At 44.5% G+C, this 19,979-nt stretch overlaps 1 protein-coding gene across 1 annotated transcript in view; it reads right to left on the reverse strand.

Moving 5' to 3' along the window:
* Window positions 1–19,740, reverse strand: part of LOC144144416 (HEAT repeat-containing protein 6) — a 38,283-nt gene extending 18,543 nt beyond the window's left edge. The window contains exons 1-13 of the mRNA XM_077675848.1: window positions 19,404–19,740; window positions 19,060–19,170; window positions 16,996–17,136; window positions 12,306–12,421; window positions 11,527–11,635; window positions 9,109–9,207; window positions 8,143–8,265; window positions 7,333–7,423; window positions 5,688–5,839; window positions 4,077–4,199; window positions 2,292–2,368; window positions 1,840–1,969; window positions 853–952 (exon numbers count right to left, since the gene is read on the reverse strand). Of these exons, the coding sequence (XP_077531974.1) occupies window positions 853–952; window positions 1,840–1,969; window positions 2,292–2,368; window positions 4,077–4,199; window positions 5,688–5,839; window positions 7,333–7,423; window positions 8,143–8,265; window positions 9,109–9,207; window positions 11,527–11,635; window positions 12,306–12,421; window positions 16,996–17,136; window positions 19,060–19,170; window positions 19,404–19,553 (1,522 nt within the window). The 5' untranslated portion in view covers window positions 19,554–19,740. The remainder of the gene's footprint in view (window positions 1–852; window positions 953–1,839; window positions 1,970–2,291; window positions 2,369–4,076; window positions 4,200–5,687; window positions 5,840–7,332; window positions 7,424–8,142; window positions 8,266–9,108; window positions 9,208–11,526; window positions 11,636–12,305; window positions 12,422–16,995; window positions 17,137–19,059; window positions 19,171–19,403) is intronic.
* Window positions 19,741–19,979: the final 239 nt, after the last annotated feature.

Consider the following 19,979-nt stretch of genomic DNA (forward strand, 5'->3'; position numbering starts at 1 on the left):
AAGGCGTCCCAGAACAAGCCTCCGTCTTGCCAAGATGGCATGGTGGGCAAGCGGCTTGCAGGGCAGTTGCCTCTATTCCAACGACACACAGCTGAGAGCCAAACTTAACTTATAATGCGTGGTGAGTAGACAACAGTGATGATACAGGTAGCAGCCCACTGGCATGCTCACAACATGACAACTCAAATGGGCAGAGAAACATTCTTCAGTGAACAATGGCCCAGGACGCACTAGTCTCAGCTTGTGGGAGGGCGAACCTTTATAACCAGGATTCCTAACTGTCAGCAGGTGTTTGGTGTGTTGCGCACGGCACCAAAAAGTACAAATACACAAAACGCCTTCCATAGGTCTGGTGACGGCTTCAGAAGCCAGTGCACGCTGTGCCAGAGAGAGGGAGGGGAAGGGGAGGGTCCAACACACGGCCGTGATTTTCATAAGGCTTGCTCGAAAACATCTCGGCTGAGCCAGGTCAAAGTGGATCACGCATAGGCACCGGTTCCCATGACTCATCAGCCCCAAGTGGCGTGTGGCGGACAGTCTCCGGATTGTCGAAACATGTTTGATGAGCTGGCTTCACTGCAATGCACAAAACTTGCATGGTGTATTTCACACGCACAGAGCAACGCAGAAGCACATTGTGCTGCTTCGTAACAGGTGCCAAAGGGTTGCGGTGCAAACACCAAACAGGCAACATCTTTTTTTTTCTGCCTTTAACACTACTAAAGAGAACAGGAAGAAAAAGATGAAAGAGAACAAAATGCAATGCACTATGTGCATGTGGGCTCATTCGCTTGGAAGCTCGCAGGCAACTCCAAGGAGAAAAAAAAAAGTGGTCCAAAGGGTGGCGCTGACCTCTGCTGTCCAGGAAAGCGGCCACGTCAATGATGACCCGATTCAGCAAGCCCTGCTGCAACCGGTGATAAGGTGACCCAGCCACCACAGCTGCCAGGCACTGGGAGGAAAGACGAGGAGGAACCCCACAGTTAACAGGCATCACACCCACACCACACTTCTTGGAACAGTACCATTACCATACACTAGGCATCTGCTGCAAGTTCTTACGCTGCTTCTGCATTTGCCAAACATTTACACGTAAGAAAGACTATAGTGACAACATGGCGAAATGTGTCAAGCTTGCACGATCCCCTTTTCTTAAAATAGCGGAGAAGTAAAATTGAGCACGGTAAAATGTGGCTCCACTCAGGTTGGTCTGTATGTAGCAAGCACCACTCAGACAGATGGGATCATCAGTAAGAAATGGAATTCCATAGCAACAAGGACAAATTGAAGGACTTCTAAATACGGGCCATTAGAACTGTATTTGTCCAGCCACACAACAGGATTTGCTTGCAGTGTAGCAATGTGGTGGCTGAGTAATACTACAAATGTCGTCTACAGATAAGCAAAAATGTTCAGAGGGCAAAGCAGTATTAAAAAGGGCTGCAAGATCATAAAAGTGCTTTCCAAGATGGAAACAAGTTGTACTATGTAAACACGTGGTCACTGCTAGTGTTTCATTACTAAAACAAAAAAGTTGTGAAAAGATGTGGTTTATGTTCAGAAGGAAATGCTACTTGCGTTTTTCTGTTGAATGTTGCACAATGCTTTAAAAATGCATCAGCCATGCACAAAACAAAAAAAAAAAAAAAAAACAGAAGAAGACTTCAAAACGAACTGCCTGTAATCTGCATAACCTTTTTTTTTTTTTTGTCTATGCACACTTTGCATTGGACTGCAGTATTATTATTTTTTAGCGTTTTCCCCGTACCAGCAGGCACTTTACTGATGTTCCATTACAATCCTCCCTGCTTTTCCAATGACAGGATGAAGGGTGGGCACCTTCAGGAGCTGGATGATCTGCACAGAGTCATTCTCGGCGATGATGGCCAGATGGAGGCACCGGTGTATTTCCCCCAGGATGGCAGCCACCGTCTCTGAGAGCGTGGTGAATGCTGTGCGCTTGGACCCACTGGGACGTGGCAGGGGTGCAAGGGAGACCACAGTGAGTGAACACTCGGAGGCACACAGGAGTCGCTCCTCCCGACCCCCCGAAGAGGGACAACGCTGCATCATCTGCCCTTCGGTGATGTGGTACCGAATGCGCTTCAAGTTTTTCCCCGCTGACAAGGACAGACACAAAGGATTCTGGCAAAAGCAACACTAACAGCATCCACGCTTTCAATATCTGGAAAGAGCAAGTAAAATACGCAGGAATCCAATTTTCACTTTCCTAGGCAGCTACTGCGTTCCACTGCATTCGACACACGTTCCACTACTGCGGGGGGCATTACCTGTAGGCTGCGAGGCCCAGGAATGGCTTGTACTTGGTCACAAAGTCGGTGAGCAAATCCAGGGCTGCCACTCGAACCTGCCAGGGCAATGAGAGAGACGAAAGGTTGATGGCAAATGTCAAATCTGCAAGCAAGAATCAGGTACCACAAGACTGGCTGCCTGTGCTCAGAGTAAACACACTGTGCATTCCGACTGAACGAAAAGTGCCAGAGTGGAGCAACTTGCCCTTCATGTACACTTGTTCTGCGGCCCAATTAAACGGGCTCACAGTAAATGCACCGTAGCTTCCAAAACGGCACAATCTTGCTAAACCAAAGGTTTAAATCTGAATTCTGGATGTTTTACATGCCGAAGCTACACCTGGGGCTATAAGGCATACCGTAGAGGAGGGCTCTGGATTAATTTTGACCTCCATTACAAAAGTCCAGGCTTTAAAAGCCTGCTTATGTGTGACTTGCCTACCCCCCAGCGACACCTAACAGTGCACTTCAGGCAATAATACTGTACTTATTCGAATGTAAGGTGAGGTTTTTTTTCAAAATCCGTAGTTTCAAAGTCATACCCCGCCTTATGTTCGAAACTCAGTATCTAAATATGGGGATTCTTTTTTTACTCTTCAAACTACACCCCCGCCTTACAATCGTGACTGCCTTATAATCGAATAAATACAGTAGTATGAAGTGTCCCCTGCCAATATTTCTCATGTCATTTTATGCACTGTGAACAAGTAAACATTAAAGGGACAGACAACCGATTTTTGTCGCGTATATGTTCTCTAGCACATATGAAAGCCAGCGTTTTATATAGCCCGGTAACCACAAGCAATTTCTAAACAAATTGGAGGAAATAATTTTAATTTGGCAGCAAACTTCCTGAAATCGGAAGGGTGGCGGTTCGTAGTGTCGAAACTTGTGTCGCTGTCACGTGACCTGCAAACCTAGCAGCTACTTAAACTGCTGAAACGTTTATTTACGTATTGAAAACCTCTTAACACAAGTATTTGTACAAGTTTAAATTTTATATGTATTTCTAAACATTATTTTGAAAATTTTAAAGACACGCCGCCCGCCGTTGCTGGGTTGCCCTCAGTGTGGCTAACTGAGCCTCCATGCCCAGAATCAATGGCAGCATTCAGTAAACAGACCCCAGTGAAAGAGCTTTGATGATTCTGCCCGAGTCAGGGGCGTTTGTTCTGCCGAAATATTTAATTTCGGTTTCCAAATACGCCAAAGGTAGCTTAAAAAAAAAAAGAAAACGTCACACCTGGGGAGAATTGAACTTTCCACCTCCACAATGTGAAGCCAGATTCTACCTATCGTCTATCCCAACAGATAGCGCATTCGTGCAAAATAGACCATTGCATTAAAAAAAAAAAAAAAAAAAAAACACGTGAAGGAAGAGGAAAGCCTGCGATTCAAACTTTTTTAGCAGGGGACAATTTCTTAAATATCGTTTTCCATTTCGCATACAGAAAAGTGTGTTGCCGAGCTACTCTATGTCATGGTTGCCAGCATTATTTTTGGGAGGGACACATATGGCTCCTAGACCTAAAAATTTCGATTTAAAAAGTTCTAGGGCGTTATCAATAAAACCGCTTCTCGTCAAGGTGCTTCAAGTGAAGCCCTTTCATTTGGGATAGAGAATATATACTCGACAAAAATCGGCTGTCTGTCCCTTAAAAGAGTACCAACTCGCTACACCCAATGGTAAGCTTTCACACAAAATGGCTCCATGGTTTGCCCAGTGGTCCCAGAGTAGCAGCAAACAGCCAGGAGGGTGCCGACCTGTGGGTTGGGGTCCTTGAGGATGGTCAGCAGAATGGTTTGGGTCTGTGGGGCCCCCACGGTGACCGGGATGTCGGGAAGGAAATGGAGCCAGTAGCCCAACATGTCTCGGCTCTCCACAACCTGCAGCCAAGGCAGGAGGAGCCAAGCAGTGCCCAAGCAAATGTGGATGCGTAGTAAAAGCTGTTCCAAGTGTTCCCAACAAAATCTGAAGTGGGCCACAGGAATATGCTCCATAGCCGATGCGCTTTCAAGTTTGCAAGGTCACCGACCTCCGAAGAAAAAATAAAAGGAAATGCTGCTTACACGGGTGTTTCTGTTACTCCACGCATACAGTTGAGTCTCGATAAACGGAACTTCAAGGGGCCGAAAAAATTAGCTCTGTTTAACAGGAGTTTCACTTCCCGAGAGAGATGTGCAAACGTGCAAATTTACGTGCGTACACACTCTTAAAGGCATTTCACGGAACTCTAAGAGCACTGGAAGGGGATTGTAGCTGATGGTTTTTCAGGAAGCAAGAAAACCACAAGCGGTTTAGGCACAACATTCACAAAGTTTATTTGGCAACAATTAAGTTACTGTGCCCTTAAAACGCATGAAAATGCATCAAAGAGCCTCTTTCAAAGCTAATAATGATGTCCTTTCTTTTCTAACATAAGCGCATGGTGTGCACGCCTCAGGCCTCAACTTCACAAGTGCTTATGAGCCACTGAATTTAGAAGGCGGCAACGCGGTAATGAAGCACGAATAACGAAGTCACGGACGAGGAGGCAGGAGCTAAGCCCTGTAACCTCGGCGACTTGAATCGATACTGAACGACTAAAACAAAAACTGTAATGTTGCATTCACTGCGCTAACATGGCTGACCATTAACGAGACAAGGCTTGTAGGCCAACGAGGCTAAAAAACTAAAACTAAAACTAAACAGCCAGAACCAGAAAAAGCTGATGATATTGGCCATGGGTTTGACAAGAAGTTCTATTTTTTGTTCTGTTTACACGATGAGGTGAAAATTTTAGTTCCAATTACTGAAAGTTTTCTTACTTTATCTGAATACAAAACCAACCAACCTACAGGCTAAAGTTCTGTTTAATTCCGTTTAATCAAGCGATTTCTGTTTATCGAGATCCTACTGTACTATACACTCACCTTCATGTAATATAACATCAAACTGCAAATCTAAAGAACAGAGCGTGTTGTGAAGGAACAATCTTTGTCCAGCCTCACAAAGTTTCTAATGCGGACAAACATTCTACTTTTTCGCGCAAATCCCTCACTCTAGAAGAAACACAAGCGGGCTTCGTCCTGAAGACTCCTGCCATCCTTGTGTGTTACTGTAGCTTTCCTTTCTTGTTTCTCAGCATACCAAAAAGAAAAGAAAGGAAAAGTCCCAGTAAGGAACTCAACATACCAAGAACAAAACTTGGGGACTGCCTGCAATGAATGCATCACACCGGTCATTCTTTTAAGCTGCGACTGCTGATCCATAAGGGTTATGGCCGCGATTTCTAGTGCTCGTTTGTCAGACACGAGCGAGCACTGAATGAAAGAGACTCCTAGAATAAACAGCTCAGCAAAGGTGACCTGTGCTGAGGAAAAGGGTTATCCCACCTTGGTGATTAGTTTGAGCACGATGTATACGTTGCGGCGGACGCCAGCCTGCAGGTGCCGTTGCCTCGCCAAGTGGCCCGCCTCAGTGTCAGAGAACTCAGATTCGGAGCTAGAGGTCTTCCTCCAAAACTGCACGGGAGTCCTCGTGCCCTCTGTGGGGGGGGGGGGGGGGGGGGGGGAAATAAAAAAATAAGAGAGAGCGAAAGAAGGAGCTGCTTTTCAAAAATAACTCAAAAACAAAATAAAGTAGCCCCTTTGCTATGCTCAATCCAATAAGTGGTACATGTTATACATTTATTTCGATTTTTATTCTTTTACTGTACTTCTTGCAGCTTTGAAGCCTGATGCCAGACAGTTCTTCCAAAAAGGTTCTTCTTTGGAGCTCTGAAAATATAGCTGATCATCCCAGCTTTAGACGGCTACATATTGAAGACACACACGCTTGCTGCAAATCCCGGACAACCCTTTTGGGCATGGAAAATTTTCAGACTGGCCGCAAAACAAATGCTCAATTAACCTCATTCTGCCTGAATCAGTTCTAATGCTAACAAGTTGGGCTGGTTAGTAGCCATGTTTACTCATGTCAGCAGGACAAAAAACACACTTACCATAAGGCTGTTAACTTGTTTCATGGTCTGACTTTATTTTAGGCACGAGATGCTTAAAAATTTTGTGAGTGCATGCGTCAGCGCTTTTAACCTCAACTTAAAAAATAAAATGCCCTCATCAATATTGCCGATCAGATCAAACCACTGCTGCCAAATCATTAACATTTATCTACGACTGCTGCTGTAATGAAACCACTGTCTCGAGGTTTGATATACTGTATACATTGATTCTGGATATTTCCACCTGGGACCACTAAACTATGGCCGAATTGGTGGAAAAACGAATTAATCAAGGCCGAAATACATAGCATCACACCCTAAACTCGATGAAATTGAGTGTTAAAATCAAATTAACAAAGGCTGAAATTACAAAGGTCAACTTTACCAGTTGTATTGGCAGTTATAAAGTTGAAAGAATGAAAGAATGATGCATCGTGGTTTTGAAATCGTGATACAGCTGGATATAAATAAACAGCTCTTTGCTAGATACATCTGTACCGTTACTTGGCGACCTGAAAAAATGCTGCCCCGAGGATGTATGCACTGATCCACAGCGGTGACCAAAGAACAACGAAAAATGACAAAGACCCGCATGCCACATGCTAGGAAAGCAGTCAGTTTGCTTGGGCGCTCTCATGGTTGCTTGCTGAGAAACAAGGTTTGGCCTTGCATGTCGTGCATTTGAGGGCTCCTTCAGGGACACGTCAATGCCACACTTTATTTACTTTTGTCCAGACACAATTATTATAGGATACGCGCTCACGGAAACGGCTGCATATCTGCCAGTGTGTCATTGCAGCTGACGTCACCAAATTGCATAAAAAGGACAGTGAAACAAAAGCCCCCTCTTCAACTCACTTTTCTTCTTTCCAAGAAAAAAACAAATGCGAGCTGGCCAAAGAATACCTGCACCGTCTAACTTATAAAGTGGTTAGATAATGCTTACAGCTTTTTTTCAGTATCCATTTCAGCCGAATGCATCGGCACACACAAGGGAAAAGGAGAAACAGAAGCCACCCTGAACCCAGCTCGTTCACCTTCTTCCGACTGCTCTGGGGTGTCCTCCTTTGCCCGCTCGTTTCCTTTCTTGTTCTTCTTCTTGCGATTCTTCCGCCGTGGCGTCGCTGGCTGATATGGAAACACCAAGAGACAGACCAAGGCCCGGTTTGACAACTAATAGTACACTTTCACCTCAATTCCAGTAGACATCAGGCACAAAGCAAGTTGCCACGGTTTCGGGTAGAACTAGACACTACAGTAGCACATGACGCAGATTTTACGACATGTGTTGGTTACAGAAAAAAAGAAGCGTAGAAGGGGGTACGCACCATGGTACACTAAAACAACCAGACATAGCTTCATACAGCAAAAGTTGGTTCACAACGGTAAACTTAATTAAAAAGTGCAGAACAAACAGGGATATCTGTTGAGTGGTATGTTTTATTGTGCCGTACTTGTCGTTTTGTGCCTGTAGCAGCTTCTTAATTACAGAGTTCGAACCTACACAAGAAGTAAAGGTTAAATCAGGTGGAGCCTAATTCAAGACCTCTTTTTGGCTGCCAGGTCAGCCTGATCGGTATCAGCTAGCCAGTTCTTATATATATACGCTACATCAGACACACCAACATGAAGCAGCAACCAGTTAAATGCCACAGTAACACCAGATGCCGAGTTGTTACTTTTCAGAAACATCACAGCAACAACGCGATATTACAGCCGATGTCGATCTGTGTAGCAATGGAGCATTGCTCTCGCATATCAAAATTAAGCAATGTTAACCGCTAAACAAGCATTTTTGCAGGCAGTCAGCTTAACTGGCGGTCCCCGCCGAGTAATGATTCCCTTGCCTTGGGCTGGTTTCGAACATCCTCGCTGGTAGCCAGGGATGGCAGATGCATGCACAGGGGGCTTGGGTGCAAATTCAGGTACTGTCTGTTTTTCTGTCCCGGGAAGCCATAGAAGGAGAGACTCTGGCAAAGAAGGCAAGAGAACAGCATGAGCTTGGCATGACAAGTCAACCTTAAGATAAAAAAATAGGTCTCAAGTACACAGGCCTACTGCTAACCCCCAATTCCTGCACCTTTATGCATTGTTCGCAATGCATAACCTTGCTTAATGAATGGTTCTGTTACACCTGTGTTGCGAATACTTTGGCAAAATGCACTGCCTTTCAACTTGAAACAGAAATTCGAGTATCAAACACCAACCTGTCTGAACAGGGTGTCGAATCATGTAAGGCGTGGCTTAAATGAACAACTCTTCAAAAACAAGATAAAATTATACGTATTTGATTGTGAACTGTGCTACAGCTGGCTTTTAAAATGAACAATTGTATCTCTCTCTTGTCGTTTATGTTGTCTCCTTGTTTTGTTTGATGCAAAGTTGATACGCCTCTTGAAAAGAATCTTTGCATTGCCCTTGTGTCGTAAATGTTTAGAATTTGTACAACTGCGTGGCACGAACTGCCAAATTTTACTGAGGAGCAAAGCCCTCATCAGGCTTGCCGGCCTTTTAACTTTGCTTCCACTTTTCGTTTATAAATCGGTGAATAAACTTTCACTTTCACCTTGCTGTCCAGGCTAATGTAGCATTTCTCGCTTATTTGTTTCGTCGCCTTCTTTATATCTTTTTTTGCTTGTTGCTTAAAGCTTTTGCATGGGTATTTCTTTATTCTGCAACATTAGAGACAAAGTTGACTGCTTTGGTTTACATGTTCACGTGACTGCTGTCACCCACGTGTTGTACCACAGCCCCCTGCCAGAGACCCTGTTCCAAACATTGGGGCCATCTTTGAGGTAAATAGACGCCCTCACCTTGAGAACACCTAGAAGGTTCCCCAGCTGGTCACTGGGAAAGTTCCACTGGGTGGAGAAGATGTTCTGCAGACACTTGAGGGCACTGATCATCACCGTCTGAAAGAGCAAACAAGTGAGGGGGGTTGCAGGACGCGTGCACACACTTAGATGCATGCACATAGCGGCAAGACGTGGATGCTATCCCAGCCGTGAAATCTGTCAGGCAGCTTCAATTAGCCTAAGGCCGGAGCGCACGTTTGTACGTGTATGAAAGCACCCACTGCCTGCCACCGCACACTACTACCTCTTTACCAGTTGCTTCAAAAGAGGCATCAACCCTGACATTAGTTTTCAATAAACGCTGGCACCCTCCTAAATTTCACCTCCCGTATCTCGTTGCCCCTCTGCCGTCTCCCGTTCCTCTCCTTCGATGCTAGATTCAGGTTGTCAGCCTTGACGTACCGAAGCTGCACGTGGGTTATCAGGCACACCACCGTCCACCCACCTCCGAGTGTATCTGATGCCCGTAAAGGAAGGCATTACAGCTTGGCTCGTGATAGGAGTCACATACGGATGATTTTGTTTCCCTTCAATAACGTTCATGAAGGTCCTAAGCTTCACTTTGGCTTATTTCTAAGAGGTTTTTTGCAAGCCAGAAAAATAAAGCTTACTTTCTGATTTGCTTCTGACAGGATTTTTTGTAAGCCGGAAAAATGAAGTTTGGTGAAGCGATCATTTCAGTTTGTGTTTGCAGGAAAAAAAAAAAAAAGAAACACAGAAGTACACAGTATCTCATAGGCATCATCAGCAAAATTTCTTTTAGGGGGAGAAAAGGAAGCTGATGAAGCAAATGTGCCATTAAAATTTAATTAATTACCTAGGTAAGCTATAGATGTCGATGCCACATGTTTTAATCACCACTTTAGCGGAGAAAGAGTATGCCGTCAACTTCTAAGGTGGTCCCTAAAGTCAGCGAAAGGTACCACCCCCCTTTGTTTTTCAGCCCATAGAGTTTCTCACTAGCTTACCTAGAGTGGAATCTGGCGCTAGCGTCAACGTGATTCGGCGGAAGCGCTCTACGCCTCCATGAGTGCCGCCATAGTGTGCAGTTCGGCCGGAAGTTCGGTATGGCATGGCCGGCAATGACTTTGCGGCTACGCAAATTGAGTTTTTGTTTGAAAAATTGCTGCCGAAAGTGCCGCTGTCAGCAAATTTTATTTTGTGTAAGGCACTGTGTTCGAGGTGTTATGCTGCAATACAAATTAGAGGGTTACTAAGAAAAAAAAAGTAGAAGTCCTGCCTTTGGCTCACGCTGCCAGATAAAGCGGGCCGTCTCGGATATATTTTTCAGTTATTACATACTTCAAACTGGGTGAGGTTTTCTTTGATTTTTTGTAATATTTAGCTGAAAAAAAATTGTTTATATTGTCTAAAGCTGTGTTCTTGCTCCATCTCATTAGTCTCATTATCGTATGCTACGCGCCTTGGCAGGCGATGCAGCATTATAGATGCAAGAATGATGTAATCGCGTTGTATTTATTTGTTTTGACTAAGCAGGTATAAATTATCGTGGAAGCGAAGCCTGTTACCGCAAGTAAGTCTTCAAGTACGCGCGCAAAGCATTATGAAATTGCGTGAATGCTTCAAATGGCAAATAAATACTGGCTTGTCGAGTTGCTATGTGTGTTGCCCCATTGCGCCTGCCCAAGGCAGCGCATGCTTCAAGGGGTAAGTAAACGCAGCTACGGCGACGAGCGACACGAAAATTGTAACAGAATGGGTGCAGAAAACGCATAGTGTGTGCTAGCGAAGCTTATTTAGTGTCGACAGCAGCAAGCGGGAAGCGGTATAGAGCAGCAAGCGGCCGCCGGGGCCCTCACTCGCTTTTTTCCGGCAAGAAGCAGCCCACAAGCGAGCGGCAGCGGCGATACAGTGAACTGTAGCGACGAGCGACGACGACAGAGGACATAGGCGGCAGTGAATTATTTTAATCACTTGTCGCTTTGGCCAAGTACACTCTGTTGTTGCACCTTTTGGGTTGCGTTTTTCGCGTCGCTTGTCGCCGTCGCTGCATGTGGTCACCCCTTCATCTGAAGAAACTCCCCGCTAACGCGAGCACATGCGTTAAGAGCTAATCACGCTGCTGTTTAGACATGTCTGTGATAGCCATTGAATGCCAAACAGGGCATCCCGAAAACAGAACTAACAAATGCTTCAGAGCCGAGAAGCCTAATCCGTAGCTCTTTGCACTAGCCACTTGCTGCCAATCCGATTCGCACACTGCCCACAATTCCCATGTCGGCATGCGATCGCAGCGACACTTTCCACTCTAGGTAATATTGAGAAACTCTATGTTTCAGCCCACTAAAGGCACCCATGTTGCCAGCAATAATGCAATGAATGCCAAAGAGAGAGATTGAAAAGTTCAGCGCTTGCCTGTGCCTGCACACTATTGTCATTAAAGCAGGGCCCGCTCAGCACGCCGAGAAGAATTTCCACGATGCGCACTACGTAGGTGTCAGGCAAGTAAGGCTCTCCAGGGATCCTATTTCCAGAGGAAACACAGAGGAGCAGGCAATCATGAGCCCACAAACCACTCTCGAGACCATGCAACATAAACGTTGCCCCAAGAGTGTGACAAGCATTACAAGGAAACGCAAAGTGCTAACTCCAGCTGACATCAAGGGGCTGAGGGAAGCACTGTCCACTGCAAGGCGAAATTTAACACTCGATAAGAGCCCTTCCTGGCTGTTGAAAAGAGACTTGATAACACACAAGACATTAAGTTACAAAGAAAGCACCCAAATGCAGCTATGCAGCCACAGCACAGCACCCGCGGAACAACCTGGCTTCACTTGAAGAGACGATCATTTTTCCCTGGCAGCCACATGCGCCAAAGGCATTCAGGAGGCACAGAAGCCGCCTCGGACACAGCCAATTTGGCCAAATCATGCAGCGGCACCCATGAACTTTGCTGCTACTAAGGAGTCATGGAATAAGGACACTGACAAGGAAGGAGGCGATCCGGGGTTAAACAGAGAGAGTGGCAAGCTCTGCAACCGACATAAGGGTTTTCTTTTCTCCCCTTTCTGCTTGGTTTTCTGATCATTTTACCGCAAAACAGCCCCCCAGCCTGAACCCCGTACTGCAGTACTGCACCGAACAGCAGTCAAAATGAACACAAGACAAGAGGCTGTTCTCTGCCCCAAACTTACCTAACTGTCATCGTTTTCAGGGCCTTCAGAGTCGTCAACTTTGCATTAAGGTCCAGCTCGATCGAAGAGAGCAAGGTTTCAAACGCGCACCCTTTGCCAAGCAGTTCTTCCCAAAACTGGAACGAGACAAAGGCAAGCCCCCACTTCCGAGGATGTTCTTGATGCGTAAGCATAGCCAGCTAGCACACTCAAACAATCTGCTGTTCAGTTTCATCGCTCAAACTGCATCCCAGGTGCACACGTAGATGACAATCTTGCAGAAAAACAATAAAACTAGACCAAATGAATGAAGCACTAAAATAAGGGTAGAAAAGCTGAACAATGCAAACAGTGCAGTCTTTTCATATTATCTGCCATTATGGAAGTTTACTCACGCAGTAACTATATAGCTCCGAGGTGCTGTATACTCGCCTCAATCTGTCAATCAAATTGAATTTCTGCGCATAAAGTGCCAAGGTATTCATAACATGAGCTTGTAGCTTTGTTGCAAACTTGAGGTAGGGCAAAAACCTAAAGCATGTTTGCAGCCCAGCCCCACTCACCACAGGCTTTGCTGAAGCTATAAAACAAGTTTTAACGCAGCAGTAATGTGACAAAAAGGATACAAAGCACAACAGGTTGCCAAATGCAAAAACATTCGTCAAAAGTAAAGCCCAGAAAAAAAAAAATAGAAAAAGAAGGAAAGCCACGCATCTATTATATAGCCTATTGGAGTGACTTCCCACCTGTTTTTAATCCCGTTTCATATTGTCCCAGACCCTGAAACTTGAATTTTTCACCCACCATAAAACCATGGGGACGCACCCTAAATCATATAAGACTCCCACCATTTGCCTCTATTCCAGACTGTTTTAAAATACCAATTAATACAACTTTCTTCAGTGTTCCTTTGAGAATTTGCAAAATCATAGCTGCAGTGCTGAATATTAGCGTTTCATAACCACCACTCTCCCAAGAGTGATAAAAAGTGCCACAAAGCAGGTAACAAAATTTTACATCAAAACAGCCCAAATCAGAAGAAGATCCCTATCATGCTCACCTGCCACAGTTTGCCAATTGGCATACATAACCTTTGTATGCGCTAAGATTGAGTTTGTTCCAGCAATTTGGAATTCCCATAAAATTTATTTGATAAATTCTCTTGAGTCGATCCAAAATCGTGCAGCCCGCTTTATCTCTGCGACATACGGCTTTCCTTCGAGCATCTCAGCTATAAAACTGTCCCTCAGTCTCCCCACCCTTGTTTCTAGGAGGAAAATCGCAAGACTGTCTTTTTCATGAACTACTATATTGTGCATTCCCCGACTTACACAGCTCATTACTGCTACCACCGTTCCCCACTTCCCGCCGCCTATGTAACTCAATGAGCAAGCAGCCACTGCAAGGTTCCACCAATGCATTCAACTAATCATTTCGTTCCATTGCCGCAGAGGAGTGGAGTAACCTGCCTGAATCAATAGCTATTGAATGTGACCCGAATAAATTCAAACTATCATTAACATTCCACGTGTGCAACTAGGTCCCACGACTAAACAGTTTGTGGTACAGTCAAAGGCCGATGTTACTGCACAGTTCCCACGTCTTTTGATCCCTTGTTACCCTTGCTTTTTTATTCCCTGTAACCCCATGCGCTGAACTGATTCTTATCCTTTTGGGCGCAAAACTGTTTGGTTACACTGCTTAGTGTCGACACATTCTTCTCTTATTGAGATGCTCGAAGGAAAGTTTTTTGTCCATGTGATGACACGTGCTCAAAATGCTGTAGTGATCCCTCCAACCCTGTTGTGCGCCAACATTGCTTGTTTACCTTCCCTACTGCTGTCTCATCCTCCTATTAATAATTTTGTATCTGTTGCTGTATTGTCCCCTTCTGTTTTTTTTTGTCTCTTCTTTTAATAAAGGGACACCTAAGTGAATTTGTCAAGCCCCTGCTTTTGCTTGCACTGCATCGACTGGCTCACTTTTCATCGTTTAGCCAGGCAATAAGGTGGTGTTTATTTTATAAAGCCTGAAAGAATAAAAACTACCCCGCACGGTCCGCGGCGGCCACACCAACTTACAGCAGGAACGTCAATACAAGGTGCTACGTGATTAGACAATGTCCAAGATTAGAATTCAATCAAGTTTCAGCTTCGGTTCTGTGAAACATGCTTGGAATCTAACATTATCGTTGGATGGGCATTCTCGATATCTCAATAATCGGCACAATGTGCTTCTGCCATGTTGTCAGCAGTAAAATGCATAAGATAAGCCTCCCAGGACAAAATCGTAGCAATCACTAGCCGAGGCATACACAGTGGAAGAACACCCTCCATGTCACCACAGACGCTCAAATCCAATTCGCTTTTCCCCAATGTTTGGAGCTTGCCTAACTCGTGCCCGTATCGTAAGAGGCGTGTTCGCACCAGGCCAATAGTCAGCCGATTTGGGACTGTGCCAGCAAACAGTCGGTGGTTATGGTAACACCACAGCAACGAGAACTCGCCAGCGCGTCAGTGTCATAACCATCCCACACGTACACGAAAAATGACATTAAGTGCTTAAGGCCGTAAGATGCCGAATGAAATTAATTGGCTGGACCGTGCTACACACGAAACCGCAAAGGCATTAAATGTGTTAGACATGATGGTGATCATGACCAAAAAGAGAAATTCACTCATATTCTTAGAAGTCTTTAACGGACAGAAAAACGTCTTACAAGGGTTACAAGTGTTTTTTGTGAAAGAAAACATCATGAGAAATACTGTTTCCTTAAGAATGGTGTGAGCCGTTTCTAAAAGTGGCTTCATCAGCTACCATCGCCTGCCGGTGGTAGCCAAATCCGAAAAATTTAACATGACAAGTGACACGACGTTTTGCCTTTTGACGTTGTTTTAGTGAGCTTCGTCTGCTTCAAAACTTCACCACCAAGAATGCACAAAAAACCACCTTATTTCGAAGTACAGCTACATTTCTGCATCAACACTCTGTTGCTGAGAGTTTTGTTGGTTTCATTTGGTGCTCATCGTGTTCAAGGGTAGGCAGATTTAAGGCGTTCGTGAAGGTAGATGAGTTGTGCGGAACTCCTTAAACCGAAAATGACATTAGAGCGAATTGCATAAGATTTTTGCGTGTAGCAGCCAATTAATGGCATTAAAACTAAGGCATTAAGCACTTAATGTCGTTTTTTGTGTACGTGTAGCACAGGCATCAGTCTGCACGTGTTCTGCGAACTCACTCGTGCAGTGCAAAAATGGTGAATCCAGTATAGAAAACGTTGCCCCCCCCCCGCCTCTTAAAAAAACATAAACTTTGAACAAACAAACAAAAAGAACAAGAAAAAAACATGCACTATCAGGGATCCAAACTTGCGACTGGCAAAACAATCTACCTACTGCTCCAGGCCACTTGGCCATAAGCCAGCGCTGCCAGGGGCGGAAATATAAAGTAGGTAATGTATAACCAGTTTACATTTTTATTTAGTTTAAGCATTCCAAGCATCCTAGATGACTATTTCTCGAATAGCACTAATGCATAAACGTCCCCCAAATTTCCACAAATACCTCATCTCTAGTGACTGCATTCCTTGGGCGGAAAAGCGTTCGCAGATGTGTGGTCGTGCTGTTGACAGCTGTGCCAGTTCACCCAGCGCAAAAAGTGCTTCCCGCACCCTGGTTTTATGCCACACGATAAAAGTTTCGGTTGATTTCAATACCTTAGTACCTATATTAACTTCGCTGACTCTTTGCCCACCTTCAATCGGCCTTAGATATTTCTACTAGCGTACCAGTGTGGAGCGATTTGGACTTGGAACTTTATAGTCTATAAACTAACAAACCAAACGCACATTCTTCCTGGCACTAACGTGCCTTGGCTTAGTTTCAACTGAGTGAACGAACTGCGACGACCCGCCAGTCGTCGTCTGACTAAACGCTGGGCCGATTCATTCTGTTGGAGGGTAGGCGAGCCGTGCAGTAGCGCAGTCAAGACAAGCCATCTTGTTTTGACGTCATGCATAACATCATAGGAAATCGACAAGAAAGATGCAGAGAGAAGTACAGCATTTTCAAATTGATTTTTCTACTGAATAAAGTCGCGTAAATGCATCGAGAGTGGTCAAAACATGGCTAAAAGACTCAAGACTACAATTTGCTGTTGTAATCCCACAATGTTTACAAACCACTTCAGTGTCCCTTTAAGCCCTTGTTACCCATGCGGTCAAAATGCTGCTGGGATCAGTAGCTTCTTGTTGCTGACCAAAGTTTTTTCACCCTGCTTCACATCTCGGTTCATCCATTTCTTTTGGATGTTTCATTTGTTTTTTCCCTCCTGTTTTTCAATGAACATATATACGCTGCCATGTTTATCTCTTTCCCCCATTTATGTAATCTTCTTATGATTGCTGTTGTGTTTTTTTCTCTCTCAGTTATCATGACATTTGCAAGCTGTCATGTCCCCCCCCCCCCCCCTTATGTAATGCTCAAGGTAGGGCCTTTATAAGGGTAAATGAATGATGATGATAAGATAAATGGTAGAAGAGTGTTGTGGCGTAATGAGCCAGCGGAACGAATGAACACGTAATTCCGCTTTTCTTTGTTGGGCTTGCAATATTGGCTCACGGGTGCTTCCCCTGCAACTACTTTCTGCATTTTTCTCTTAAACACAGTTTAAACGTAACGGGTTTCAGCAATGTGATGCCAGCCTGCCTTACTTGTTCCAGTCGCGACACATTGGTGTAGAGGAGAGCCCCACAGGCATTGATGCAGTTGGGCAGTGCCCACAGACTGCAGTAGGAGAAGGCCTTCAGAACGTAACCCATTGCTTTGTGTAGAGTTTCTGTATCTAGCGTGACCTGAAATGAAAGAAACTGCAATCAGCCAGAGAAGAGCACAGGAACTAACTTCCCTGTCTCCCCCAAGCTATTCGCAACATCACTGGGTGTAGGGCCAATTACAAGAAACAAACTACTAAATAGTTCCACCAATGGAATTCATTCAGAGCACAAGTGAATGTAATGCAATGCTGCTTTCCATTGAATGCTACCTTGTTCGTTCAAGGATGCAGTATCAGTGACATATCATGCGTCCTGTGAAAACCACATTATTGCTAACTAACCAAACTTTTGCTCCCATGTTACCGCTTGACTGCAGGATGAATTGTGTAAGCTTCATGTCATTTAGTCTTTTTTGTGATATGTGTCCATCAAAATGACCAGCATCTCTGCTGCTACTAAACTTCCCAAACGTAGTTCTTTACAGAAAAACATGGGGCCCAACATTATGATTAGGGTCCCCTTCAATGTAACATGAATGTCAGTTAATGAACAATAGTTTCTACGCTCATCTAGTCATGGTTAGTGCAGGTTATGTTACTTAATAGTATGTTGCTTCTCATGGGCAAAAATAACATGCCGAGCTGAAGTGAGATTAACTGTTCAGCTCAATCGCATCTCCAAAGTGACACTTGACTCAGATAAGAAATGGAGGAGGCATGGTAGTTATGTAATAAAAAAAAAAAGGAGACAAAGTTCGTTAATGCTTGCATGCAGGTTTGCATGTCCCTTAAGAAAGTTATGAATTAAGGGCTGCCTGCAAACCAGGAGCTGTCTTTTGGAGCCACTACCCTAGTGGTTGCAATGGCTTGCTAAAAGGACAAAGGTTGATTCAGGTTTTGTTTAAAGCAAAGATTGGGCAACTTGTATTGTTTTTAGTAAGGAACAGTGTTTTGTTTCCTAGGAAAATACTAGACAGGACAGGGATTTGTTCCATTCTCATCCCCTTATCTTTTTTGAAGTACGATGCGAGAAATCATGACCAAAGTAACAAGCATTTTAGAAAAATTATCATATCCTCTAGTTAATAATTACCAGATGCACTGCTTGAAACTATGCCTTTCAACAGGCTGTGCCAAGCTGTTGTAACTTTCCAGGCAAAAGACCGCCTGACAGTCAATCAGATCGTCGCTATTAAATCTCCACACCAGCCACGGGTTTCCAGGAGCGCACTGCATTTGGAACTTCATGTCCACCAGCAGGCAGAAACTGTGCAAGCTCTTTGGCAAATGCCTTGACTCCCAGGGGTCTACGCCAAAGCCAAATTTGATTTTCTATTATTTTTATAATTCACCAGAGCTGTCTCAATAGAGTGCAAGGTCAAAATCAATTACCGTGTGCGTATCATTTGTAAGCTGTGCTGCGACTGCTAGAGGCTGTCTGATGCTGCGGCACTCTACTTACGGGTACTCGCATTGCATGCACATGCAGAACCATTCCTGGTCAACAGTAGCTTCAGCATTATGCTCGCATAAGTGCATTTTTATTCACTTTGAACTTAAGCAACACAAAAAATTACTCAAAATCAAGAAGCATTTCAGTTATACGAAGATTTTTTGATTGTGAGGTTTAATGCGCCAACGCTACACTGGCGATGAGGCGCATCGTAGTGGAGGGCTCCGGATTAATTTTGGCCGCCTGGGGATCTTTAACGCGCGCCCTAATCTCGAACACACAGGCATTTTCGCTTTTCGCCTCCACCAGAAAAGCGGCCACCGCGGCAGGAGTCGAACCCGCGTCCTTGAGCTCAGCAGCACAGCACCTCAGCCACTGCAACTGTGACGGGCGCAACTGTGACAGGAAGTTAGCAAAAAAATTGTTTTAATCTGCCCACAAATCTGAATTGGGCTTTTTCGTTACGGCAGCTTCTACTTATTTGTTGGTTATTTTAGCTTTTTTTTTTTTTTTTTTTTTTGCAGATCGTGCGACGGGTGCAACCTTTACCTTCTGTTTGGTGCAAGTGTCAAAGATCAGCTGGCCAAACCGTGACACCAAGTCATCATCGTGGACGGCGCTCAGGGTGTCGACGAGCAGTCCTATCAATACGTCAGCATCCTGAAATTAAAGCAAATCATTCCTTTCAGTCGCGGGAGAGTAAGCGGCTCGGCACAGAATCAAATGAATGAGTTAGTAGACGACCTAGTCCCAACCTGCTCATCCTTTCGCATATTCGCACCTTAAAACTAACTAAAAACTAGAATAGCTAATGTAACAGAGGACTGACAAGAACAGGCACGGGCAGCGCTTCGCGTACAAAGTTTGGTCAAGACAACAAAACAGAAGCTTACTCGACTGCTTATGAACTGAAAGCTGTAGTTGCACTCGTTCAACTTTCGTAAAGTGTGCTTAAGCTCTTCACAATTCTGCCGTTCCTGCTTTCGGAGCAAAGAATCGTGGCATTCTTTGAGGTAAGCTTGCTGCTTCAACACGATGTCCATTTCGGGGCTAAGCACAGCGCTTAGCGTCGGTTTGCAGCGTGAAATAAAATAAACGTGTATAAAACTAGATTAAACTAATGCGCCAACGTGGAGTATGACAGCTCATTCATTCGTAGTCACATATGCACCCGGACTCGTTGCAGACGAGCATAATCAGACGAGCAACAAAGCCGCCATGATAAGCGCACTAGCGGCGCCTGGTGCAAAATTACAACCTTACAACGTTCAATTTATAGACGTTTTTTTAGAAAAAATACTAATACAAACTAATATTTCATTTTGACTTGTTTTTTTTAGAGTTTTTGTTATTTATAAGCAAATAAAAGTTTATTTTTGCACCAAATTTAAAAACGAAACAAGAACAGTTTGCTAATGAACTCGCTAAGGCTTCTGGGTTGATAGAAGTTCAGGCAGAAGACCGGCTGA

Source organism: Haemaphysalis longicornis, unplaced genomic scaffold (genome assembly GCF_048455015.1).
Source record: "Haemaphysalis longicornis isolate Haplotype H1 unplaced genomic scaffold, Haemaphysalis longicornis Haplotype H1 scaffold_7, whole genome shotgun sequence".
Classification (NCBI taxonomy): domain Eukaryota; kingdom Metazoa; phylum Arthropoda; class Arachnida; order Ixodida; family Ixodidae; genus Haemaphysalis; species Haemaphysalis longicornis.